The following is a 27,337-nucleotide window of genomic DNA, read 5'->3' on the forward strand; positions in this document are numbered from 1 at the left end:
CTTATCTTGGCAGGGGCGATCCAGGCACCTCGATCAAGGTACAAGGAAAGTCCCAGCTTGGAGGTGTAAGATCCTTGGGGGGACCTATCTGCTGCAGTGGAGGCTGTGGGCTCCACTTCTCCAAACCAGCAGTGTGTAAGGCAGGTGCCAGAGTCACGCGTCCCCAGGCACCTGTCACAGGCATGTGTGTGTGTGTCTCTTCTGGCCAGCTTGAGTCACAAAATATGAATTACATAATTTCAGTGATCCCACAGATGAGCTAAATGTGCTGCTACTTGCATTTAAAACTGGCATCACACTACATAAAAGATGAATAGTAAAGTTCATGCTAATAATTTAAAATTTCAAATTCTCTTTACTTATAAAATTAAATAGCAAACAACACCACAATAAGCAGAGGGACCTTGGAAGAAAGGACAAGGCTTTATATATACCTTTACTTTTATCTATTTATTTATAAACTTTATTTATTTTTGGCTGTGTTGGGTCTTCGTTGCTGCGCGCGAGCTTTCTCTAGTTGCAGCGAGCGGGGGCTACTCTTCGTTGTGGTGCACAGGCTTCTCATTGCAGTGGCTTCTCTTGTTGCGCAGCATGGGCTCTAGGCGCGTGGGCTTCAGCAGTTGTAGCACACGGCTCAGTAGTTGTGGCTCGCGGGCTCTAGAGCACAGGCTCAGTAGTTGTGGCGCACAGGCGGAGCTGCTCCGTGGCATGTGGGATCTTCCCGGACCAGGGCTCAAATCCGTGTCCCCTGCATTGGCAGGTGGATTCTTAACCACTGCACCCCAGGGAAGTCCCATATGTACTTTTAATGGTACTTGTTTCCTGCTTTTCGAAGCACATTTTTATTTTGCACTGGGCCCTGCAAATTATACTCAACATTTACATCAAAGTGGTTCTGTTAGGATTAATCTGTGGGTATACCATAAAGGCCTGGTAATCAGTTTCTGATTGTATTTCGATATTATATCTTTGATAGAACTACGTTATCAACGGTGTAATAAACCTATAATAAGATAACTAATAAAGGAGCTATTTCTTCCCATTTATGACATTATAACCCTTCATAACTTGGTCTTATTTCATTAAGCTAAAAGGATTAGCATTGCCAGGAAAACATCACATGAAAAATGTGATGGGCACAGCAAGGACTGCTAATTCATATTAAAAGTCAGACATGTAAAAAAAATCCATCAAAACCAAAATAAGTTTCCTTCAAGGGTGGGGTATATTCCAACAAGTCTCAGCTGAGATCAGGATTCTCAAGAGTGGTACTCTGACATTTAGTTGTGAGGGCCGTCCTGTGCACTATAGGATGTTTAGCAGCATCTCTGGCCTCTACCCAAGAGATGCCAGTAGCACCCTCCCTCCAATCATAACAGTTAAAAATATCTCCAGACATTGCAAATATACCCTGGGGGGCAAAACTGCCCCCGTAAGAACCACTGGCTTAGATGGACAAATGAGATGGGTAGTAAAGTGCCGTATAGCTCTTGCGAGCATCACATTCTCTTCCCTACCCTCCAATGCCTAAATATCACAAACACAGACTCCCTCCAACTAAGATCAACAAATACAGGCGACATGAATACAGGAAAACTAAAGAATTCTTTTATTTAGTGAAAAAAGAGTGGGCAAATGACAGACAGCTCACATACTGTTAAACAGGATAAAAAGGGAAAGAAAAAGAGTGGAGACATCATAGTGATGGATTTTCACAAAAGGTGACAGATTTAAACTACAGAGCAAGGGGATATTTATCAGCGAGATGTCAAGGTATTAGTGACCAATCTATATCCAATTAGGTTTTCTCTAAGCTCAAGAACATTTAAAGCCTCAGACTTAAATTTTAACTCTAGACGTGACAATTGTAAGCACACCACTTCAGTCCCTTAAAACTTCTAAGTGCTGCTCCTGGGTAAATATCTTTTTCTAATATTATTTCCCCACCCCAACATATAGAATATAACATTTCATGTTCCAGTAGTAATCACACACAGGATTAAAAACCCAACTGGCCAAGAAAGCGTTCTCCTTTCTATGAAGCGTTCTTTACAATACCTTTTTTTTTTTTTTTTTTTTTTGCAGTACGCGGGCCTCTCAATGTTGTGGCCTCTCCTGCTGTGGAGCACAGGCTCCGGATGCGCAGGCTCAGCGGCCATGGCTCACGGGCCCAGCCGTGGGATCTTCCCGGACCGGGGCATGAACCCGCGTCCCCTGCATCAGTAGGTGGACTCTCAACCACTGCGCCACCAGGGAAGCCCCATTGGTACAATTCTTGCTGAAAAACAGCAAGAGTAATACCAAACCACCCTGCTTACTACAGAAAAGGCACGGCTCGCAGAACCAAGTATACAGGCTACAGCAGTAGAATACCCATCGCGAAAGGGCTGGCAACATTAAACACTGTACACAGGTCTGTGTCTCTGGGTCAGGCTAGCGCATGCCCAGGATCTGCCTGCTTTTCAGTTGGTAAGTTTTCTCAATGTCTGACAGGGCTTGAGCGCGAAGCTGAGCAGCATGAAGCCTTTTTTTCAGGTCCTTGCACTTGGATTTGAAGGTGAGCTGATTCTCAGAATTCTCACTCCTCATGACATTCTCCTTACTCTCCCCACTGAAATGAACTTTCTTCTTCGTTATCGAGGATGTAAGATCAAAAAGTTCTTTAGAAAAAAAAGAAAAAGGTTTTTGAGTTTCATGAACAGGAGATGAACTCCTCCATACTTATCAAACTTACCAAAATATTTATTGTCAGTTTGCATGTGAAATCTGGGTACCTGTTTATTCTCTCTGGGATAGGAATGTTAAACAAAATTCAACTGAGCAAACATTAAAGGTCTTACTGGCTTTATTCAACGATTCATAAATCGGGCAGCATCCCATCCAGAAGACAGAAAGGAGTTCTAAGGAGCTGTACAAAAGGAAAGGCTTTTATAGGTAGAAGGGGGCAGGACCAGGAAGTTACACCAGCAAAGGGGGGATTGTCTGTGGCAAGGTCACTGTCCTTTAGGGGACAGCAGGGGTCTATCAGGCAGATGACCTCACTAGTGCTGACCAGGTAATTCCAGATTAACTGGTTTAAGATTCCATTCCTGAGAGAGGCTGAAACTGCCAGTAAGTTAGGTATTAAGTCCTGATTTGGTGACATTTGGTGACCAGTGACTCCATTTTGGATCTGTTGTCTCTTTTTTAACAGGTTAGGGGCATGAGGTTGGCAGAAATCAATCAGCCTTTTAATCTGTAGCCAAAAATCAAGGAACCTATGTTTTATTCTCTCACAATCAACATTCCTCTTAAGGTTAAATGCACTGAGGATTATGGGCCACAATATAAAACTTCTGGAAACCAATGTTATTTATCTCTATGCTTGAAAGCAAGTGTCATTCTACCTAGAACACATTACTTCCAGAAAAGTACGGAAGCAGAAGCTCGTCTTCACAGCGAGCACCTACAGTTTTGGCTAAATACTTAAGAACACATTTTAAAGCGGCTTAACTGACCAGAAACTTCTTCCAAAAAGAACCTAAGCAAGATTCAGCATGGTAAAAGTAAATCGAGTTAACAGTGAGGGAACTGTTCTTTTAACATGAAAAAAATAATAATCTACTTACAGTGGCTACACTATTAGGAACTGACAACTATCTGGGGGTCGGGGACTTGAAGGTTTGAATTCTAAAACCTTTTTGTTTTTCCTTTGAGTTCATTTAAAGGAAATACGTTCAAATATTTACTGAGCTCACTGTATGGGTCGTTGTGGACCAAAGGCCCTATTGTGGTAGGAGGAGATAGACCATAAACAAATAAACAAGCCCATATGAGGAATATTTGAGGATGGTATGTGCTGTGAAGGAAATGAACACGGAGAGAGGGAGACAGAGGTGCTGGGGGTGTTGGCAGTGATGAAGCTGCATAATAATGTGACTTCTGAGCAGAGACCTGATGAGAGTGAGGAAGTAAGAAGTCACGTGACTAGCTAGAGATGAACGTTCCAGTCCAAAGAAATGGAGACGCCCTGAGGGAGGAGCAGGCTGCCCTCTGACTGTCCCAACTTCCTATTTCATACACGGCTTCTCTGCAAAGCATTTTAGGAGATTGCTTTTAGGCCTCAACTCCATTGTTTCAAATAGATCCACCTTTATTACCACAAACACCTATACATTTGTAAACAGACAGTGTAAACTGTAAATCCTACTAATAAGACAGTTTTATAAGAAAGTGTTTAAAAAAAGAATTAGTATTTCATTAAATAGACTAAGTAGAGCTTTTAAAAGATGCTGTTGCTTACTGTGATGATCTCAATTTATTTGTTTTCCTCATGTCTGAATTTTATAGCCCAAGGATGGGGAGAGGATATTTCCAACTGTCTTGAGTTCACAAGGGCACCCCCTCCCCACCGCTTTGTTGCTTTTCTTAGGGCTCTGACATGCTCAGTACTTTAAAACACCTCCTACCCACATTGGACACCATTCCCACAGCTCATTTTAAGTCTTTGCCATGATTCGCATACCGGTAGATTCTTCTACCTACGTGTCCTACGAAGTGAAACACATCATCCTTTGCCAGCTCTTCTCACCCTTTGCTCAAAGACTCTCAGGGCAAGATGTAAATAAACTCTTTAACTGGGAGAGCCGTCCCCAACAGGACCTTCCATATAGTTCTTGGCAACGGGCTTGATGCATGACGCTTACCCAGATAAAAATTCCTCCTCACTCTATCACAGTAATCATGATCTAAGTCTAGTTTATCTTTATGGATGGCAGTGTGGAATCTAAGAGAAGCTGAAATAAATATTATAAAAACACTGAAATGGTAGATAGCAATATTGAGAAAAAAGAGATTTACTTCCATCACTGGTTTCATTTGTTTCCCTCACTTATTACAGAGCATACGCAGGTATTAAGCAGTCACACTTTGACATACACGTTTCAATTGGAACGGGTCTTAGCAAAGATTCAAAAGTAATGGCCTATTCTACAGCTGGCTTATCACACCTTTTAAGCCATACTTTCTATGAAGGATGTGGCAAATATGAGTTGGTCGTGTGGTAATAGTAAAATGCTAGGATTTTCACTTGAAAATGGAGAGAAATGTAGAGTTTTGAAAATATACCCAGAGAAAAATCTGAAAGGCACAGCATTTCTATAAAATGACCTAGGTTTTAAAAATAAATATCAAATACTGAACACAGTTTGATAAAGCAAATAAAACCGAAGATGAAATCACCCTGACTCATTGCCTCATGTCTCTGATCACAGTTAAGTCAGTCATTGCTAAAACACAATTTTTATCTCCACTGAAATGCATATATTCAATTCACTCCATCATAAAATTCAAGACTCTGGAAATTTAAAGGGCTGCCAAAGCCACCTTCGGGGCAACGCTGGTGCCCGTTTCCTCATTTGTGGCACCAACTTCTGTTCTCTGAGCTGGTTCTCATACCTGGACCACCCGCCAGAGACAGGAACTTCTGGTCCTTCAGCAGGCTGTAATTCCTCAACAGACTTTCTGCTCTGGCCAGCTTGTTCTCTGCCAGTCTCTCACGAACACAAAGCTCACGTTCCTTCTCTTTAAGAAGGGAATGGAACGAGAAAGAAAGAAATTAACAAGTGGCATAAACAGTTCACATTTGGTAATCTTACCGCTTTTCCTTATCGCTAAGGCTAACAGCCTGACCTCTGATGAGTCATGTTTTGTGAAGGGTTTCCTACTGTATACTCCAGCCAACCGGACTGTTCCCGTTTCATAATGCTGTGTGGTTAGTATGTTGTTTGTTGTCTTAGGTTTTCTCCTAAGGACTGGCTTAAGCACAAGGACAAAGTCAGCTTCACAACCAAAGGGTTGTGATTTGTGGGAATAACTCATGGGGGAAAACAAAGAGCTACTGCCATCCCTGCTCTCCACGGAGAAGGGGCAACAGTTCATTTTCCGGGCGTTACCCGGCTGCGGTACAAACCCTTCTCCCTCTGGGTGAATGACAGCACCCAAATAGAAGGGAAAAAACCACAGCTCAGTTAGGTGGTACTAACAAAGGCTATTATTTATTCATGGCCCAGCATTCAGAGAGTTCAGATTCCAGCTGCTTTGTGAAATCACAAAACACTGGGGAAAGTTTTAATGAAAAGTTTTTGGTTGTTTCTTTTTTGTGGGTTTTTTTTTAAAGAATTCTTTTGACAGAAGAGACAAAGATTTTCAGGTAAGCACAGGCTGTACCTCCCACAGACAGCGTATCTCACAGTACTAGACAATTATCATTAGGAAGTAAAACATTAACAAACGCATTTAGATGCTTTGTAAGTACGTTTAAATAGAAAAACACTTATGAAGTCTGCATCGGCATCGAGCTGCAGAAGCGAGACTGGGTGAGCCATGAGGGGGGAAGGAGACAGTCGCAGCCCGTCTCATCCCTCGATGTCAAAATGCAGAGCTGCACTGCTGCTGCTGCCTTGCAGAATCCTAAAACCTGGGTAGCAGCTCTCACTTTAGTGGAGTAGACAGAGTTTCAACATCAAAAACTCATTAGCACCCAGTCCGTCAATACCCATCAGAGTATTTAAGTATCTTGTACCCACATGCTCTGTGGAACTGCCCAAATACATCTAGTCTTACACACTGTAGGATTTCAGACCCGGGCTGTGTTGGAGCAGCGTATCAGAAGGGAGAAGCGCTGGCAAATTCTAAGACCTTCTTTACAATGGGAAACCTCAGGGTCCATATATTAAGAAAGATAAAGAAAAGAGTGACTCTACAGCCCAGGGCTGGGCTGTCACAGTTACGGCCCAACAATGTGACGACAACAGCTGATCTCAGAGAAAGAGGCTCAACATGAAGGTGCAGCAAGCTTGATGTGCATATCTTGGTTTCGCAAGTATTTATAAAAACGTTCTAATAGAACACAGACATGAGATCCTCTGTTCAGATGGATTTTCACATACATTAGAATAAGCTTCCTGGAGCTCTCTGTGCTTCACCCCCACTCAGACTTACGCTCCAGGTTTTCTTCCCTTGCTCTGAGGGCTCGCTCCCGCTCCTGTAACTGTATTTCCTTCAGTTTCAGCTCACTCAATACAGGGCTGGAGTCCTGCAACTTTCCTGGTTCTCCTAATCGCCGCCCTCTTCTCTCAGGATTTCTCCTTTGCTCTTCTGCAACCAAGTCTGCTATCAAAGGATTCTCAAGAATTTCTTCAACAGAAGGTCGATGGTAATCCTGGGAAAAAAATATTCGGTGTTACAGGCACACTACATAATGGACTACTCATCCTGAAAGAGCAGTTACATTTAAAACAGCATACATTTCCAAGGCAAAAGAAAGGACTCCTTTACAGATGGTTTTTTTTTTTTTACTTGCGCAGCACTATAGTTCAACATCTGTATATACTACAGAGTGATCACCACCACAAGTTCAGGTACCATCCATCACCATGCAACTGACCCCCTTCGCCCATTTTGCCCATTCCCCCCGCCCCAACACACACACATGGGTCTTAAACACCTGAAAAATAAGTTCACTGGTGGCTTTAACTCATGAGGTTCTGGGTCCACAAAGTAATGCACATTTTAACTTACCTTTTTTCCCCTTTTAACCTAAGAAGGCTCAATCCCTGTGCTGTGCTGGGTAGCGTTGCTAGGGTCGGTCTGTTTCAGGGCACGTACTGCCCTTGCATCTCCAAACTACATTAAGCAGGGTGCTCTCTCACCGACCTTCAATCCTGTTACTTCACCTGCATCCTTCCTTCTCTTTGAACTCCCACAGCATTTAACTCTATTCTTACACAGCCCGATCCCTAGGACATCTCCCTCCCCATCCCACTGCCAGATTTTTTTCTACATAATCTCTTTATTTCCCCTCTACTCTTTTTAGTCAGCCCTCCCCCACGATTCCCATCTCTAATGATCTCTAATCTCTCAGAGCTAGAGGCAGAGTAATAAGGTATTATTCCTGGCCCCTTCCTGTACCACCTGCCACTTTGAGGTAGGCAAGGACAAGGGGAACTGAGGATTTGGATCCTTATTGCAATCCCTCCTTGCTACCAACCATCTGTTAGCATGGCAGAGTGGGAGGAGACACAAAGAAAGCACAGAAGGCAGGCCTGCAATGTGCCAAGGATACATGTTTTCACTCGTGGTAACAGTAGATTTAGCTAAAGAAATATATTTAATGTTTCTTTAGACTCATTGCTCCACGAGAGTATACACTGCAAAACTTAGCTGAGAGATGGAAACATACAGTATATCATCTTATAAACTTTACCTTTAAATTTAACATCCTTGTAATAATGTCATTTAATTCATCAGAGTAACGATATGGAATTCGCCTGAATTTGCCTTCTCTGATCTTCCCAGCTAGTTCTTTCTGGTTGAAAGCTGTAAATGGAGGCCTGGGGAAAAAAATTTTTTTTTAAATGTAAAAATGAAAATATATAAGAAGAAGCAAACCAAAAGCAGAGTTTAAGGTCCAGTTTGTATTTATGCTTCTACTTCTAGGATCTTCTTCTGTAGCTAAGTTTCCCAACCTTGGCACTACTGACATGTGGAGCCACATGATTCTGTTATGGGGACTGTCCTGTGCATTGTTTAGTATGTTTTGCAGCATCACTGACCTCTGTCCATTAGATGCCAGTAGCTATCCCTAGTTGTGACAACTAAAATGTCTCCAGACATTGTCAAATGTCCCATGGGAGGCAAAACTGGGGGGCAAAATTCCCCTTCGCTGGTTGAGAACCACTGCTCTACAGAATACTTTAGAAGGGAAAAAACAGAAAGAAAAAAGGGAAAGAATCAGAACTCTTTCCTGTCCAAACCCTAGACTGCTTCTCTAGATCTTTATTTCATTTCTTCCACAGGCTTGACCTATATGCTCTCCCCTTGAGCTAAGCTCAGTCTAACAGAGAAACATCTAACCAGGTTAGAAGCTTGAACAAGTCTAGATCCAGCCTCAGGGATTATATTACTAATTTGTAAATAATTTTTTTTAACCTGTCCATCTACCTTAATTTTAACCCACCGTATGATTCTTTCAGACTTGAATGTGCATGGATGCTCAAAAAGCTGAACCTGGTGAAAGGTGACAAATCTAAGTGTAAACCTCAGACTAAAAATCTGTCTTCATTGTACTTACATTAATGCACACAGTTCATACAGCAAGCAACCTAGTGACCAGATATCTGACTTCTCATTGTAGGACATGTGATTCATTTGTTCCTTAAGGGGGGAAAAAAAAAGGTAAGAAAATAGGAGTTTAAAGTTCATTTTGTTTTAAAACTTATAAAATTAGTCCCGGGACAAAAATGGAACCTTAAAGTTTGGTAATATTCACTCAAGGAAAAGAAGGGAACAAATTTTATATTATAAATATTTTATATCTATAACAAAAATTTCAAATACAAAAGGCTGATTAGATCTTGTATCATAACAACAAAAAGATGGTACTTTATATTCAAATTTATAATGGAAAAAAGGCAATGATCTTATCCTAATATACTTTGTCATATATAATTCATTCACTTATTTTTCATTCGCAAATATTTATTATGTTACTACAGGCAAGGCACTGGCAAGTTAAAGGTGAACATGAGATAGCTCTACCCTCTACCCTCAAAGAATTCATAATCTAGAAACTCCATTTTAAAAGAACCACAGAAAATTCTAGAATAACATCTAGCCCACATTTAAATGAATATAGACATAAATGGCTAATTGAATTATTCATTTATATATTTTTCCCTTAGTCCACTTATATACCACAGTAGTAAGTAATATTCTCACTTCCTATTTTAATTGTTTGCCTTTCTTCCACACGTACAGTAACAACAGTCCACCACGGCTCTTATTCTCAACAGAGGGCACAGAGGCAAGTACTGTACTGAAATCTTCAGAAGTCTTCTTAGTAATTTAAAGTCCAACAGGGGAGTCTGGTGCCACTTCCTGACAATCCCATAGGGAAGGCTAAACTGATCTATTTACAAGGGCAGGGGGGAACAGGAACAAAAGAATTGTGCAGGTTTCAATTTTTCCAAGAACCACCTCTGGATAATTTTCCTTTATATCAAAGACTTTCTATTTGGAATCTGATCCAGTGAGAAAACGACACTGCTCTGGCCATGTCTAATCTGAGTCAAAAACAAAATCACTGGGCTTCCCTGGTGGCGCAGTGGTTGAGAGTCCGCCTGCCAATGCAGGGGACGCGGGTTCGTGCCCCGGTCCGGGAGGATCCCACATGCTGCGGAGCGGCTGGGCCCGTAAGCCATGGCTGCTGAGCCTGCACGTCCGGAGCCTGTGCTCCGCAACGGGAGAGGCCATGGCAGTGAGAGGCCCACGTACCGCAAAAAAAAAAAAATCACTAATTTACAACGTTTTATATTGTAGTCAGATTGGTTAACGTAACTAAAAAAGACTGAGAAAATCCTGAAAATGTTTGTGAACAGCTAAAAAAATAAATCTCTCTCCATCTTTATCTGCTCATCTTTCATATACAACACTTTGGTGCTATCACTTATTGATTCAAGCTTTTCAAAAGTCACTAGAGAGCCATAAACAGTTCATACCCTTTGACCCAGAAATGTCATTTCGAGAGCTAAACACCAAGGAAATAACCAAAAAGGAAGAAAGAATAATTCATACAAAGACATGCATAGCAGTGCTCTTTAGAATGGTGAGACATTTTGGAAACAAAATATTCAGCAACTGAGGAAACAGGTAAATGGGTGGACTCTGCAGCTGCACTGTAGGAAAAGGCAATAAAAAAAGAATAAGTACAAAAAGTTAACACTGCAAAAATATGTTGTCAGAAGTGAGTGAGCCTTCTGGGTCCTGAATCTCCATGCACAAGAATCACCTAGAAGGTCTGTTAAAATACAAAGTCCAAAATAAAAAGTGGTGGAGGACAAACAAAGAAAAAAGAAGATGAGTGCAAAGACCTGTCCAGAGATCCAAATTCACTGGATTTGGGGCTCAGGACTCTGCATTTTAAACGATCACCCCAGATGAGTTCCAGCTGGTGTCCAGGACCTACGGCACTTTGGGAAGTTCTGCTCTTGAGGGCAGAGACAAAACCTATCTCATCTTTGTGATCCCAGAGCTTAGCACTTGGTAGTCATTCAATGAAAGCTTGATTTATATTGCTAATACAGGAACTTAATGGTCTGGTGGTCCATTTGGAAAAATATAAATTTAAAATAAAACAGTATTGTTAATTCTTGGCTATTGGATATTACTAAACAAACAAAAAGTTGAGTGTTTAGCATTAAGATGTTTAAAAAGCATCTAAATTCTGAAATACTTACAGGAGACATATAATAAGGTGTGCCAACAAATGTTTTTGCAAAACTCGTATCGTGGTTTAATATCCTAGCTAACCCGAAGTCTCCAAGCTTAACGTTTTGCTTGCCATCCAGGAAAACATTGGCTGGTTTCAGATCCCGATGCAGCACAGTATGACCACCATCACTTCGTCTGTGACATTCCTTTAGGGCCAGAGTCAACTGAGTCATCACTCGAAGAACAAACTCTTCATCCAAGTATTGTCTGAAATCAAAGCAGTTATATAGCCTATAACTTCTGAATAAAACCATAACAAAGATGGGATGATGTGAATTATCTAGTTTTCAAAGTGTACACATAGGGAAATAAATTGATATGATATATGGGTACTGACATACCAGGGATTTTCTAAAGTACCGTGGACCCACCAAACAAACACCAGAAGACTCTTCCGCATTACTAAGTACTCTGTCCCTGATCCTAATACAGGATGCTTAACAGAAGCAAAACTAGGCCCATTTAAGAGATTTTACCTTTCCTTGGTCCCCTTTGTAATTGCACTAGCCAGGTCCCCTCCTTCACAATATTCCATTACAATGTACAGTGTTGTGTTGGTTCGGTCAATAATTCTATCATAGTATCGGACGATATTTGGATGCTTCAGCTCACGAAGTAAATTCACTTCAGAAACAAGCATGTGTTTCTCAGCTTCTGTCATGGAGCCATAGTCTAGTTCCTTCCAAACTAAGATCTGAAATAAAAATTTCCAAGTACAAATAAACTTGTTATACTCAAAACCTTTTTAAAAACTTTTAAAAATTACTTCTCTAGTAAGTAGATCATACAGTGACATCATCTAATGTAGTTCAATGAACCTAAGGACCCCTGAGTTTACTTCCATAATCCTCCCCTAATTTTTCAGCAGTAAATGATGCAACAGAGAGTGACGAGGTACATTAGACCTCCCCCAACCGCCTAACTTCCGTTGCTTAGTCAAAGCTGGTCAAAGCTGGGGCAGAGGTGGTCAAAGTCCTCGAACATTCCAAGTCAAGATTTCCAAGGTAAGAGAACTTTAGTAAAGGTCCTTCCGTCAGAGCCAATTTCCTCTCCATTGTTTCTTTGTGTAAAGTCTACCTACACACCTTGGGAAATCTGAATCCAAAAATCCGAATAATGGGTATTTTAAATGAATTCTGACTACAAGACATAAAAGTTCGAGGTGCTGATGTTCATGACCGAGAGGGCTCTTCTTCTCTAAAAACAGCTCAGGAGGGCTTTCCTGGTGGCGCAGTGGTTGGGAGTCCGCCTGCCCATGCAGGGGACACGGGTTCGTACCCCAGTCCGGGAGGATCCCACATGCCGCGGAGCGGCTGGGCCCGTGAGCCATGGCCGCTGAGCCTGAGCGTCCGGAGCCTGTGCTCCGCGACGGGAGAGGCCACAACAGTGAGAGGCCCGCGTACCGCAAAAAAAAAACAGCTCAGGAGTCAGCTAGCTGTCACCAACTGAAGGCCCTTAGCAGGTCAAATTGGGAAAAAGGAATAAAATGGAAGAGAAAGGAAAAAAGATGGAAAATATATATATACATATAACATAAATATATAAAAATGCGCAATCTCATGTAAATAGCAAAGCGGTGTTATGTATTTGACAATATTCTATTTGGCACATTCTATTAATTTTATTTAAAGATTAAGGACAGATTCAGAAATGAAAAATTAAAAAAAAAAAGGAAAAAGGGACACAGTTTCCCATCCCTTGAGAGACCCAGGACCGACACAGACCTGAGGGGAGATGGCTAACTCTTCTGAGCTCCCTGCCTTCCAGACGCACAGCCCCAGGCCCCTCGCTTCCCTTCGGCGGCAGAGGGCGCGCCCCCCGCAGTTTGCACAACCGCGGCGGGGGCGGAGACAGGCACCAAGCCCGCGCTCACCTTGCCATCGCTCTTCCTCCGGATCTTCTGGCAGCGGCCGTAGGAGCCCGTGCCAATGGTGTACAGCACCTCGTAGTCCTCCGCCCGAGTCGGCATGGCCAGACCCGCGCAGGACACCTGAACGTCGCACCACCGTCGCGGATATGCAGCCACCGAGTCGGAGACCTCAAGCCACAGCGCCAGGCCGCCCCAGTCTCCAGCCCAGTTTAACCGTCGCGGGCCCCCGCCTCGCAGTCTATTGGCCTGCGGTAAGGCCGCTTCGCCTCTCTGATTGGCTAAGAAGAACACAACACCCTGGGCATCTTGGGAAAAGTGTATCGCTAGGCAACCGCGTCGGCGTCGGTGTCGGCGTCTGCTTCCGACGTCTCGGGAGAAAGGGGCGGAGCTAAAACCAAAGAGAGGGCGGGGCACAGAAAGCCGCAGTGGCAGGCGGTTCCCCGCCACCCTGTTCCTCTGGCTGAGGTCGCCAAGGCAACCGAAGTCCAGAGACCTCTCTTCAGACTTTTCTGCTCACTTCCTCAACCAGCTGCCTTTGCACTCTGACCTGTCACACAACCCATTCTTTGTACGCGCCCTCCTCTCTCAGGTTCCTGTACCCTGAGCCCGGGGCAGGGTCACGCTAAAGTCTGGGTGAGAACTGAGTACAGAGCTGAAAAGGACTGTCTCTCCCTGAAGGGTGCGCGAATAAGTGCTGACAGTGCTGTGGGACTGTGTACAGTGCTTGTGGGACAAGCACTTTACATGTATTGTAAAGTAATAAAGCAGGAATTGGCGTTATTTCCGATGAGGAAATGGAAGCACAGGAAGGTTATAGTATTTGCTTAGTTCCAACATCCAGGAAGAGAAGAATAAATGCAAAAACAGTGGATACTCATAGTAATGATTTAAAGTTCACACATGACTTTAGGATGTAGTCCTCATAGAGAGACTGTATCTTTGAACACCAAACTTAGAGGCCTGTTTAACATGCAGAGGATGTGTACAAAACCTCAGGGTGCAATATGGAAGTCCCTGATGTTTTGGAATACCCAGGAGAATATGGTGGCTCTAAGGCAGAGAGAGGTTTACCTTTAAGACTCCTACAAATTTTTTTTTTTATTAGAAAGGACTACCAAATAGGTTATAAGGGGTGCCAAGCACATAGTTGATTGACAATACTTCATTGAATGCAGCCTTTTCTGGGCATGCACAGAGACAAACACTTTCAGCTCGCCCAGCCAGATGGAACAGTCCCACTTTTACCTGGGAGAGGGGACCTGGAGACCTCCATCCAAAGGTGGAGGAGTACTTTACAAGAAGGCTAATAATTTGGCAATGCATAAATAGGTCAATTTTCTTTAAATATCTGATCAGCATGGGATTGAAAGTAACTTGATTTCCTATTAATAAGAATTACAAACCTCTTTATGTTAAAAATAAGGAATTTATTACCTGCACTAAATAAAACATAATTGGAATTGCCAGCCAGGAGATTTTTAAAGTAACGTTCAAGGGCACTGTCTTACCTCAAGGGAATGGAACCAGTTTAGTTTTCAAAAGTTATGTAAGGAGCCACAAGTGGCTCAGTTAATTGGCTTTATATTTTTTTATTTTAGTACCTCTTAAAGATTGACATCCCTGGAGCTCTTTCGCTGGCCCACCTCAAATCCAACCCTGCACCTTCTCTCTGGCCATTCTTATGCTCTGATGCTTTGCCCCAATTCCCCAAACCCGGCACACTTTCTCAGTTCCCTCCTACCACCACCACCTTTGCACCTGTTACTCCATTTGTCTGGAATACTGTCCATCCCACTCCCTTATCCACTCCCCTACCCCTGATCATGTCTGTCTAGAGGACACAACTTGTCTTTCAAGACTCAGTGCCAACTTTCTCTCCTGTACTCTGGAAAGCCTTTCCTAGCATCCTAGAACAAGCAATTCCTCCATCTATAGCGTTCATAAACCACTTTGTACATAAGTCCACCTTAACTTGTTATTTATCATTATTTGTTTATATGGATCTCACAGTGGCTCAACTTCAAATTCCTTGTAGCTAGCATAAGCCCTGTAATAAAACAGGCATGCAAAAAATCTTTGTTAAATGAAAATATGAGAAAGCAGCTTATTAATAATCATGTAAGAATTTGGATGAGCCCTCAAGTACTCATGTTTCGATAGCCTCCAGCCCTGTGGCAGAGACTAAATACTGGGTAAAGAGCCATCCCAAGAGTATGGAGAGTGGCTCCTAGGCACATATGTTCATTCAGCAAATATTTATTGAGCACTTTTTATGTGCCAGATATAATGATAGGAATTCATATGCTGAGTGTTCATTAGAAAAGAGACAGAAATGGTAAAGAGTGACATGGGTATGGCATGACAAACCCTAAAAACATGCCAAAGTTAGCCCATATCATTGGGTGGGAGTGAGGGGCAGGACAGCCTAGAGGCTGAGAAAAAAGAGACATTTGTGGCTGAGGAACATGTGGAGGTCGATCAGGAACACTTTAGAGGAAATACCCCTTCCCCCATCACTTCCTCCCTCCTTCCTTCATATTCCACCCATCCTTTAAGACTCAGCTCAAGCCCAGTTCCTTCCCTGAAAATTTCCCTGGCTGCCTTCAACCCACGGTGACCTCCTAAAAGAGCAATTAACTGTGTTCTTTACTCATTTAGGATGTGCCATATAATAGTCTGAATTACTTGCTGCTCATGTATATCTATCTTACCTGACCTATTAAATCGAAAACTCATCCTTCAACAACTATAAATCGAGGCCCCGCCAGGTGCTGAAGATACCCCAGTGAGTGGGACTGACGTGCAGTCTTGGAGGTGGAGACAGTAGATATACCAAGGAGACAGAGAAATGCAACCATTACAAATTCTACTAGAATTAAGAAAACAAAGAACTGAGACAGAAATGGAGAAGACTACAAAGACTACATTGAAAGAGAGAACTAAGAGATGACCAGCTCCATAAGGGTGGGACCAAGGCTTGAACTTGTCTATAACCAGGCTCCCACACCCAGGGTCTGATTCAGTGTCTTCACAATTTTCTTGCTAAATATGCTCATTGTTGCCAGTTTTAATTTAAATTTGGTGAAATCTCAAATAAAGAGATTATTTGCACTATGTCTGTGTGTTCTGCTCACAAGTGCTCTACAGGTGTTCCCAAAGACACCAACACATTTTTAAAAGAAGCTCCTTGGAAGACTAATGGGCACCTCCAACTTAACGTGTCCAAACTCATACTCGAGCTTTGTCCCAGACTTGTTCTACTCACTGTTTTCTTCGTCTTAAGTAACTAATGCAGGTGATATTTTTGTTGTTTCTTTTGTTCACTGCAGTATCTCCATCACCTAAAACATGCCTGGAACGTAGTAGGCACTCAGTTGGCATTTGTACATTGAAAGAATGTACCAGCGAAGGAACAAACAAATGAGCCATCATACTCCATTGCCCTCGGCTTCCCTTCATATGTTGCATTAAAGACCCACTAGAGGGCTGTAAATCACCGCATGATAAACGAGGAGTCAGTACATCTGCACCAGCCCACCCCCAGACCTGTCCTGAGAGGTCACTTCGAGATTTGCATATTTAGCTTGTCAAATCTCAGAAAACATGTTTGTGTGTCTTATCTCCACAGTTACTTGGAGCCATTTGAAGTCATGGATTATGGAAATTCTTTAAAGTGCTTAATAAAGATTTCTAGAAATAAAAGAGAGAGATTCTTTAGAGAGAGTAGGAGCTAAAAGATGTTAAAGGAAGGTGCACGACATAGTATGTGCTCAATAAATAACCATGTTCTAGAGGAAAGAATGAGGTGTTATGGAGACTGACCCTAATAGCGACCCACCACTTGATCTAAACAGAAGGACAAGATGAAGCTAAGAGACAGCTTTGGGTTTAATGGCAGGCAGCTGATGGAAGAGGATGATAAGAAATTTTTCTTTGAGACCACATTGTGGTTAGTTCTAGCTCTGTCACATTTTAAAGAGGGATAGTGTCATGCTAGCACCCAAGGGTACAAGTTGGGGAAAGGTTGACTTCTGTTCAATACAAGGATAAACTTTCAGATAAACAGCCACCCACAAATTTTATGCTTTTTTAATGATATTTGTATATTCAGGATATATATTATCAAACCTCTAAGAATAGTGATAATATAAATTGGTTAAGAAGAAAGTTAGAACGAATCACAGATGCTGAAGCCATAATGTGTATCTAAGGGACTTCAGGAGCTTTTAGAGAACACTCCTAATTTTCCCTTCGGGGGACAGCACAGTGAAATTGTAGGAGCAGTGAGCATGAGGTCTAGGGACCCAGGTTTGGCTAGTTCTGTTTTGATGAACTGTATGACCAAGGGAATCCACTTCACCTCCCTGTAAAATGAGGGTTTTAAATGTAATGACCTTTAATGATCCTTCCAGCTTCACATGAAAACTGAAAACTGAAAACCCTCCTCCTGAAAACCCACCGGAACTGCTATCAGAGCCAGAAGGCTGGTCTGCTTAGCCCTTGGTTTGACCCCAGATAACAGCTTTTATTAAGAAGCTACGTCTCCATTAGCTTTCTCAACATCCTCTTCATTCTTGACTTTTATCAGCAACATTTATTGAGTAACAGACACAGTGACAGGTGCTGGAGATAGAAAGATAAAAGATCAGCACTTGCCCTCAAAGAGGTTCCCCTGGAAAGGTGAGACGTGTAAATCAGCTATCCCTATTCAGTGTGATAATCTCTCTGCAAGAGCTTTACCTAAATGTCAAAGGAACCCAGAGGGAGGAGCCAGGCTCTGATAGGAATGGCAGGGAGTGCAGGTCAGGGCAAGTGTTCCTGGGGGAGATGACCCCTGAACTACATCTAAAGGATGAATTAGAATTAGGAGAGAGGGGACTGTGGGTGAAAACATGAAGGCATGCCGGGGCCCGCAGGTTAGCGGACCAAAGGCTGCCTGTGGTTACCTCGTGAGACAGCCAGTTAGGTAAGCAGGATGACCCAGGAGTTGAGGCAATCTTCTGAAGGTGATGGAGTCACAGTGGAAGCTTTGAGCAGACGAATATTACCAGGCTGTGCTCTAGAAAGATCCCCCAGTAACAAGATAGAGAATGAACGTGGGAGGACAGGAATATGTTACGAGAGGTTATGGTAACAACTCAGGAGGAAATGATATCAGCTGAAATGGGGCAATGGAGGAGAAGGAGGGAGTCTAGAACCGTTTGGGTGGTAGATTAGATGAGATACGGTGAGCAACCCTATGTAGGGGAAGTCGGGAGGACAACTCCTGGCTTGAGTGACAAGATGGATGGCGGTGTCCTCCACTGCAGGAGACGATGCTGAAGGGGGAGCAGGTTGGGGTGGGGGATACTGAGAGCATGATGAGCCCACAGGCCTATGGGGGGACTGGCCAGTGGGCAGCTGGATGCAGAGTCTCAACAGAGTAGTCTAGGCTGGAGCCAGAGAACTGGAAGTAGGTGGTGACAGAAGCCAGGTGTGGGGATGAATGTGCCCCAAGAGTGGCAGAGAAGGGAGCCTGGAGGTTATACTGGGCTGTAAAGGAAGAAAAGTCAGCAAAAGGGACCAAGAAACATGACCAAAGGGGTAGAAGGCAATATGGAAATAATCTCTAACCCAGGTTCCAATAGAGGAGATCGTTTTAAGAATGTGGGAGTGGTCCACGGGGCCGGATGTTGCAAAAAGAGCACAGAAAGGATGGGCAGAAATGAAAACTGGATTTGGAGAGCACAGGTGACCTCCCTGAGAGCATTTGCAAGTCGAGTGGGGCAGAGACCAGCCTGCGGGGGTTGCCGCTGGACCAGATGGGGAGGGCGGGCAACACAGTGTGTGTGTGTGGACAGCCCCGCACAGCCTTCCAGAGCAGCTGCGGGCCCGGCCTTTCTGTTTGTTTGCACCTTGGTCCTGTGCCCCTGGAGAATGAGTGACCTCTCCCCGAGGCATTTCCACCCTCATTGTCACCACTCCCATGATAGCAGCCTGCAGCTGACGTCACGTAACACACTCATGACATGTCACCCAGAGGAGCGAGTGGTTCCTCACAGCCAACGCCTGCCCCAGGTTCCCAGCTGCTGCCAGCCACTGCCAGCACGGTGGCCACGGCGACCTGAATGCAACCCACGGAGACCTTGGGAGAGGCTGCGTTTGCTTAGTGAGGAGGGTTTGGAAAGAAGTCAGAGGAGGAACTTTCATTTCGACTTTTAGGAGGCAGAACTCAAAGACAGCGGCTCGGGCCTGTTCCACTATAGGGACCGCCACGAGCTCCCAGGTGCCTCCCATCAGCAGCCGACTTGAGTCTGGATTCAGTCCGCAAGAGCCCCGCGCCCTTTGTGTTGCTTTTCTGCGCTAATCCTTTAACAAAGCCCAGCTAGAGGGTCACCTCCGGGCTGCTGGCTTTCGTTAGGGAGGACACCCCGGGGCAGAGGCAGAAAGGAAAGCCTGCAGCGACAGCCTGTTACGGTGACCAGTGACCAGTCACTGAGCTCAGGTCCAGCACCCGGTAAGCCTGTCTCGCTCCATCTCACACATGCCCATGGGGAATTTACAGATGGGGAACTGGAGACACAAAGATGTTAAGTAACTGACTCAGGGTGCTGAGTGGCAGATCCAAACTGAAGGCCCGATGGCGTCCAGTACGGGATCCAGGATCGTGACGGCTAGTTTGTGTGACTTAACTGGTCTCATCTAAGGGGGAGAGGATTTTCAACAGCAATGGCAACCACCCAATGTCTACTTTAGGTTCTGTTTTAACAGCTGCGCCTCGAGGCCTGGCATCTGCCTGCTGATCAGGCTTCCCCACCCTCACTGGACCCCAGAGAGCTCAGCTACTGCAACCGTTAGACACCGCGGCGAGAGGGGCTCTGAGCTTCTGCTCCCGAATCATCCGGACCTGAGGTGGATGCCCAGCCTGGCACACAAGCTGGGTGAGACCACGGCAGGGACCCTGTAGAGGGGGGGAGATGGTGCCAACCTCCCAGGGCTTCACTGAGGGTTGAATGCAGTAATGTATGTAGTGTCTGCCCCTCTGCAGATGCCCCAGACAGGGTGGCTATTAGGGTCTTTAGTGCAGTTCTCTCACTGGGTGGAACCCTGGAGGACGGCCCAATCCCTAGACTTTCTGCCGACTGCCAAGGCTTCCTGAGGGGCATTTTATCCAACCTGGCCACCCTGGCCAGCATGGCTAAGGGCAAACACTTCCTCCGCTGGCCTGGCTCATTCCCTTTGCTTCTGTTCTCTCTGCCTGTACGTGGCATCCTGCCTCGGGTGGGTTCTCAAGCCTGCATTCGAGGGTATTCGAGCACATATCTCTCAAGACAAGGCAAGGGGAGCAAAGCCAAGACATGGCTGTTTTGGGGGTGTTTTAAAATCCACTCCCCCATTGATGAGCAGGTGCAAACAGCCCCCAGGTGCCTGCCAGCCTTCTTTTTCTGCTCTTACCTTCTCTCTCTCCCTTGTTTCCTTCTCTTCCCATCCTCAGCTACCCATACAGGGCAGAGAGGGTATCTGAGGAGAGGAGAGGCCCTGGTCCTCGGCCCTTCAGACCTTATTCCCTCCCCCACAAGCCTCGAGTTCCAGAACTGGCTTCACTCAGGTTTGGGACATGATGCAGAGACCTCACTCTTCCTCTCTTCTTTTTCAGGAAACATCTGGAAGCTCTGCTGGGGAGATCTGTCCCATGGCCTCTAGTGAACTTCAGACTCCTGCACATTCTGCCAGAGTTCTTTGTTTGTTGAATATTATGAGAAATCATATATATATATATGGGAGACATATATATATCTGTCTCCCAAACACATAGCTTGAACCCAAAGCACAATGTTGTTAGTTAAATCTCTTACTTAAGAGAACTCAACACCTGAAATCAGAATTCACCACACACAGTAACTGGGAAGGGGATGATTGGAGACACAAACCACTCATCACTTTATAAAAGAATTTGCTACTGATTATTTTAAATACCAATCTTCCCGAGTCCTCCTAAAACACGGTTTAAGTAGAAAATGTTCTTTGCACTTTTGTTTTTCTGGAGCAATGTTGTCGTGCATAGAGACCTAATGTGAGCAGGTCTTGGCAACTGTCAAACGTACAGCTCTTCAGGTTCAGGCCAGGCTGTTGCACTATCACGTTGCCGCCCTCACACTGCCCCTGACCCTGGGCAGCAGCAGAGGGCTGTCCTGGAGCATCTGGTGAGCTGAGGGCACAGGTGTACCCGGCCTGATGGATGTGGCCCGTGGAGCCGGGAATGATAACAGCCACTCTTTTGTGCCAGGCACTGTGCCCTTCACTCTTCACCACGTACCCATAACTGGAGTGTCAGTTTATTCGCATTTTTCAGGAAAGAAAACCGAGGCTCAGGATGGTGAAGCCTAAGGTTTCAGGCCACTATAACAGTTCTCATCTGAAAAAGAGAAAGCAGAAATGTGCCCACCCACCCTACAGATTCTTAGAGGTCTGGCTCACGAGTCTCTGAGGAAGCTCCCTCATCCCAGCCCCTCCACTCCGGACCACCTAGAAACCATAGGCTCCTGCAAGGACTCTGGTCGGAACTAGTGCCTGCAGGGGGACAAGTCAGGGGTCAGCAAGACCCCTGGCTCGGTGGGCGTGCTCATCACCCTGGATGGCTGTATACCAAGGGTAGGCATTTCTGCACACAGAGGGAAGGATACAGGTGGGGACGAGGGTTGGTCTTTTTGTTTTTGTTTTTGTTTTTTGCAGTACTCAGGCCTCTCACTGTTGTGGCCTCTCCCGTTGCGGAGCACAGGCTCCGGACGCGCATGCTCAGCGGCCGTGGCTCACTGGCCCAGCCGCTCCGTGGCATGTGGGATCCTCCCGGACCGGGGCACGAACCCACGTCCCCTGCATCGGCAGGCAGACTCTCAACCACTGCGCCACCAGGGAAGCCCCGAGGGTTGTTTTTATAAATGAAAACTCTGCAGCCTTCTCACAGCCTCACCACAGAAAAAGGGAAGCCAGACAGAAACTGAACAACTGGGCCACAGCAAGCCCTGCCCAGCAGGGAGCTGGTGAGACAGGGAGGACCTGCCCTGGGCACACAAGGCTGGGGCAGGATGAGGCTGTGCAGCGTCACCCGTTCACCCGGGGACCACATTAATGTGAGACGTTAACAATGGGGGAAACTGGGTGTGGGATATGTGAGAACTCTGTGCTAGCATTACAACTTTTCTACTAACTGAAAACTCTTCAGAAGGAGAAGACTTATTAAAAAAAAAAAAAAAAGTCAGCCTGATCTCTAAGCTCTGCGAACTGAGAATTTCGTTCTCCTTTACCAAGTGTGGATTTCTAACACATCTTTTCAAGTAGCTTGGCAGCATCTTGAAGCTTTCAGTTACTAACTGTGTGCCAATGACAAGTGCTTCCTTAAAGGAGGCCCATCAGGGGTCCTGCCAGGCGCCTTCTCCAGCAGCCTGTGAAACTGTGACACTAACAGTGACAATAATGTAGCTACCCTTCTGGGGCATTGACTGCGTATCAGCCGAGGCACAAGGCACCACAACCTGAAGACCAGATACTGTAATAATCTCTGTTTACAGATGAGGAAACCAAGGGTCCAGGGGTTAAGTAATTTGCCAAGTTCAGACCACTAGAAAATGCCAGAACTGACCTTGGCTTTGCTTCTGCCCGACTCCAAAGTCCGTATCCTAACCACTGCTAAAGAAATAAAGCGGCACTTATTTTAATATATTTTCTAATTAAGAAGCCTCTCCCTACCCCAGCCCAGAGTATACTGTATTCCAAACCCACACACTCTGAGTTCAAGGAATCTAAACCCATGGGCCAGGGTATGGATGCATTCCCCAAAACACTGTGTGTAGACCATGTGTGAGAGCCTTCCTGGAGCAGCCTCCAGGCTTTCCCAGGCTCTATCAAATATTGGTGAAGTCCTGTGTCTCCAGGAGCCCCTAAGGGCCCTCATGCCGCCATCAGCCCTGTGAGGGGAAGAGGACCAGCGTGACACTGTCATGCTTGTGGAGGACACTGTCCCCCTTCCTACCCAAATTACAGGGCACATGGCAGGGTGGAGACAGGACCAAATCCAGACCAGGGCTGCAGTCATCAGACTGCTGCACTGCGTGACATTCTCCAGAAGCCACCTGGGCAGGGACGCCGGGGCGACTTCTGTGCAGGGCCAGGTCACCTGCCGTGGGCATGCGGGGAAGAAAGTGGCCTGTAAGATTTAGATATAGGCATTTAATACAAATATACCAGCACACGCTTGGACATGATTTTTAATGGTCTTGTATCTTCTGACCACCGAGATGAAATGGCATCACGGAAAATCAACGCCCATGGGAGGGAGGAGTTGAGGCAGGTACCCAGGCTCCTGGGTGTGCAGGCCGGCAAATGATAGCACCATCCACGGAGATAAGGAGGAGGGAGGGGCAGCTCTGGGGAGGAGCTCATGCCAACCCAGACGTGGAGCCTCTGAAGTGCCTGTGGCCCTTCCACTGGGGATTCTGACACAAGGCAGATAGATGATCCGGGAAGGAGATGCATAGAGATATGGGGTCAGCAACAGGTAAATGGTAGTGGCAGCCACAGATGTGGGTGTAGATGAGGTGGCCGGGAGGGTGGGGCAGAGTGCAGGGCAGAGCGAGGTGAGCGGAGGGTCACAGGTGGGCAGACACCAGCCACGCAGTGCGTGTGGTGACAGAACTCTCTATCTTCGTGACCTTGCAAGCCCCAGTTCTGACAAATCCGAAACCAGCCAGATTCTGCCTACAGTCACTAAGTTAGGCATGGTGCCTGGAATTGAAAGTAGTTCCCCAATACATTGTTTTATGTAATTATTGGCTGCTGCCTTCATTAAGATCTACTGATCAAAGCGTTAAAACTGAGTTTATTGAGCCTGATTGAAAGAAAGAAAATTAGAATATAGAAGAGACTTAGAGATGCCCTCCTTCCCCGCAGTACAATCACCACACACAGCGCAGTGATGGGCCTTGGGAGGAAGTGAGGGGGCGGTAGGAATGCTGGCAGCAAGGCAGGAGAAAAGGCCCAGAAGCAGCAGCGAGCGGTGTGGGGTGACACTGCAGCAGCTCAGCCTGGCCCAAGTGGGTCCATGTCCGGAAGTGACCTTCTTTCCTTCCTGCACCACACAAAAGAGGTGGCAGAGAGGCGGCAGTGTTGAAATTTGCACGCTGCACAGGAAGCACCAGAAAGGGAAGTCTGCAAGGGGAACATCAGCCTTTTTGTTCCGTGGAGCACAGGCTCCGGACGCGCAGGCTCAGCGGCCATGGCTCACGGGCCCAGCCGCTCCGCGGCATGTGGGATCCTCCCGGACCGGGGCACGAACCCATGTCCCCTGCATCGGCAGGCGGACCCCCAACCACCGCGCCACCAGGGAAGCCCTCCTCTGGCCACTCTTGCTCTTGCCGGTAGTGTAGTGGGCTGGGCTCAGGGAGGCAGCCTCCCAGGGGAGAGCTGGGTCCTGGCAGCGCCTGGGGGATGGGGCTTGCACCCTGGCCCCCACCAGGCCCTCCGCCTTGTCTGCCAATCCCAGGGAGCAGGTGCAGCTGCTCTGCTGGTGTGGTCTGAAGCCCACTGCCCTGGGGACAAGCACCTTGGCCCACCTCCTCAGCAGGTCTTCTCATGGTCTTACTTTCACACTGCCTGCAGCATATTTTCCTTACAGACTTAAAAGTCATGTCAACAGACCACCTCCAGAAACTAAAGAAAAGGACCTACTTTTGGAAATTGTGCCTGGAAGCCCAACTGCTAAATATACCTCTGTTATAAGTTGAAATATGTCCCCCCCAGAAAAGCTACGTTGAAGTCCTAACTCCTGGTACTTCGGAATGTGACCTTCCTTGGAAATAGAGTCCATAATTGTGGATGTAATTAGTTAAGACAAGGTCATTTCAGTGGGCCCTGATCCAATATGACTGGTGTCCTTATTAAAAGGGGGAATTGGGAGACAGACAGGCACACAGGGAGAATGCCAAGTGAGGATGAAGACAGAGAAATGTGATGCTTCTACAAGCCAAGTCACATCAGAGATGCCTGCAGGGCTTCCCTGGTGGCGCAGTGGTTGAGAGTCTGCCTGCCGATGCAGGGGACACGGGTTTGTGCCCCGGTCCGGGAAGATCCCACATGCCGCGGAGCGGCTAGGCCCGTGAGCCATGGCCGCTGAGCCTGCGTGTCCGGAGCCTGTGCTCTGCAATGGGAGAGGCCACAACAGTGAGAGGCCCACGTACCGCAAAAAAAAAACTATATATATATGCCTGCAAACCACCGGCAGCCAGGAGAGGGGATGGAACAGATTCTCCCCTCAGGCCGTAGAAGGAACTGGCCCTGCCCACAACTGGATCTCAGAATTCTGGCCTCCAGAGCTGTGAGACAGTAAATTTCTGTTGCTTAAGCCGTCCAGTTTGTGATACTTGTAACAGCAGCCCTAGCAGGCAAGCACACCTCTGCCCAGATTACTGCGTGGTCAGGCCACCAGGCCCCACCTCTCACACCTGTGAAAAGGTGACTCCTTTTGAGAAGGAAAGGAGGGAGCTGAGTGTCCCAGAACAGAATCTTCTGGCTTCTCTATTCAAGTTTCTATTCCAGATTCTCAACAAGTCACACTCGGCCCTCTCCAGGGCCTGTCCATGACTCTGCATTTGGTCGTTCACGTCTTCATTCATCCATTGTCCATCTGTTTATTCCTTCAGCATGTCTTTCTTGCCCACATCCTGTGTGCAAACTGCTGTTCTAGATGTTTGGCAACAGTGGGGAACGAGGCAGACAAAAGACCTGTCCTCACGGCACTTTCATGCGGTCAGAGGACAAGACATTAGTCAAACAGTGCTGAAATCAGGGTTAGTTCTGACAGTGGTAAGAGCTGCAATGACAGAAACAGCAATTAGCTGGGGTCTTGTTGTCCCAGCTAACCATGACCCTGACCCCCACCTGCTTCCACCAATGGAAGACAAGCATGGCTCAGTTATAGATAAGCAACCTCGTAGTGCTCTGAAGGGTCTTGCCGATCATGAAAGGCTGTGTGTCTTGCATCCAGACAGGGATGTTAGTTTGTGTCTGCCCCATCCCTACAGCCGGGTATTTTGGGAGAGGTGCTTTCTAGCCAAGGTGGCAGGGACACATAACTCCTGCAGTGGCTGGATTTCCTAGATAAAGACCATGAGGTGACAACACCACAGGGTTGTGAGAGACTCGGGTGGTCTCTGCTGGAGGTTGGGGGCCCTAAGTGTAGTTCAGGGCAGTGCAACTCGAAGGGTCACTCCCGGGACCACTAGTGCCGCTGGCCCCAGATCTACTGAATCAGGACCTCTGGCGTGGGGATCTCAGGAGTTGCCACATGCTCCCCAAAGACGAGAAACACTGGTATCAGGTACAAGCATGGCAGTTCGGACAAATGGAGTCCAGCGTGAGAACTGGCTCTCTGCTTTCTGAGGTTTAGTTCTCCTATCTTATAAGGGCATAAAAATAGCATAACTTCCGGTACCGACTTCTAAAGTTATGCAGAGGGTATTAACTAGTGCATGTAAGTGCCTGGGACCTGGCACGAGTACAGTAAACAGCAGCTAGTTTTTCTTTCATTATGATGTTGTTCTCCTGTCTGCATATGGAGAGCAGGCCTACCTACCCTAGCTTTGGAGCATTGGGAGTTGGTCAAAAACCTCAGCGTGACCCGAGGAGGCCTCTCTTGAACAGGCTGTCTGGCTGGCCAGGTGCTTTTTGCCACCCAGCAGGACTGGTGAGTCTGCTTAGCTCACTGTCTTGTGACCCTGAGGGCTTATAGGCAAGAGTTGTCAGGAATCTGGCCTCGACTTGCTCTAGGAAGTATGGCCTCAGATAAGGCTACACACGCATGCTGTCATCACGAGACCAGACAGTGCAAAATCAGTGCCTGGTGCAGGATCTGAAGAAGGAAGGCTGTGGGCACTGGAGGAAGAGTGGATGCAGGAGGGCGAGGTGATAAGTAGGTGTGTGTGAAAGGGGAGGGAGCCATGGATTTCCCGGGAGGAGCCAGACACCAGGCAGGGTGGGAGCACAGTCTTGGTGTTCATGTTGCCTCTTTGACTTTTGGTTAGGGCCCTTTAAGCACCTCTGTTCAGCTACCCAGGGAGTAGGAGGTTGCTTAAAGCTGTAATAAAGCCCTGTGCTTGAACCAGCTCTGCCACTGCTCGAGACAGC

At 46.1% G+C, this 27,337-nt stretch overlaps 1 protein-coding gene across 1 annotated transcript; it reads right to left on the reverse strand.

The window, feature by feature from the left end:
* Positions 1 to 1,592: 1,592 nt before the first annotated feature.
* NEK2 (NIMA related kinase 2) lies at positions 1,593 to 13,330 on the reverse strand. Its single transcript, XM_030872957.2, has 8 exons — positions 13,184 to 13,330; positions 11,787 to 12,004; positions 11,277 to 11,517; positions 9,113 to 9,195; positions 8,246 to 8,372; positions 6,982 to 7,201; positions 5,437 to 5,562; positions 1,593 to 2,660 (listed from the first exon to the last, which is right to left on the reverse strand). The coding sequence occupies exons 1-8, from the start codon at positions 13,277 to 13,279 to the stop codon at positions 2,434 to 2,436; spliced, it is 1,338 nt and encodes a 445-aa protein (XP_030728817.1). The 5' UTR covers positions 13,280 to 13,330; the 3' UTR covers positions 1,593 to 2,433.
* Between the last annotated feature and the right edge of the window lie 14,007 nt (positions 13,331 to 27,337).

This window comes from Globicephala melas, chromosome 1, assembly GCF_963455315.2.
Source record: "Globicephala melas chromosome 1, mGloMel1.2, whole genome shotgun sequence".
NCBI classification, from domain to species: Eukaryota; Metazoa; Chordata; class Mammalia; order Artiodactyla; family Delphinidae; genus Globicephala; species Globicephala melas.

Bases quoted from the DNA above. Each gene is read 5' to 3' on its own strand.
- NEK2 (XM_030872957.2), bottom strand. From the start codon at position 13,279: ATGCCGACTCGGGCGGAGGACTACGAGGTGCTGTACACCATTGGCACG. The intron at 11,518-11,786 runs GTAAAATCTCTT...CTTTGATTTCAG, and splicing joins ACAAAGGGGACCAAGGAAAG to ACAATACTTGGATGAAGAGT. The intron at 2,661-5,436 runs GTATGAGAACCA...TTTTTTCTAAAG, and splicing joins GTCTCTGGCGGGTGGTCCAG to AACTTTTTGATCTTACATCC.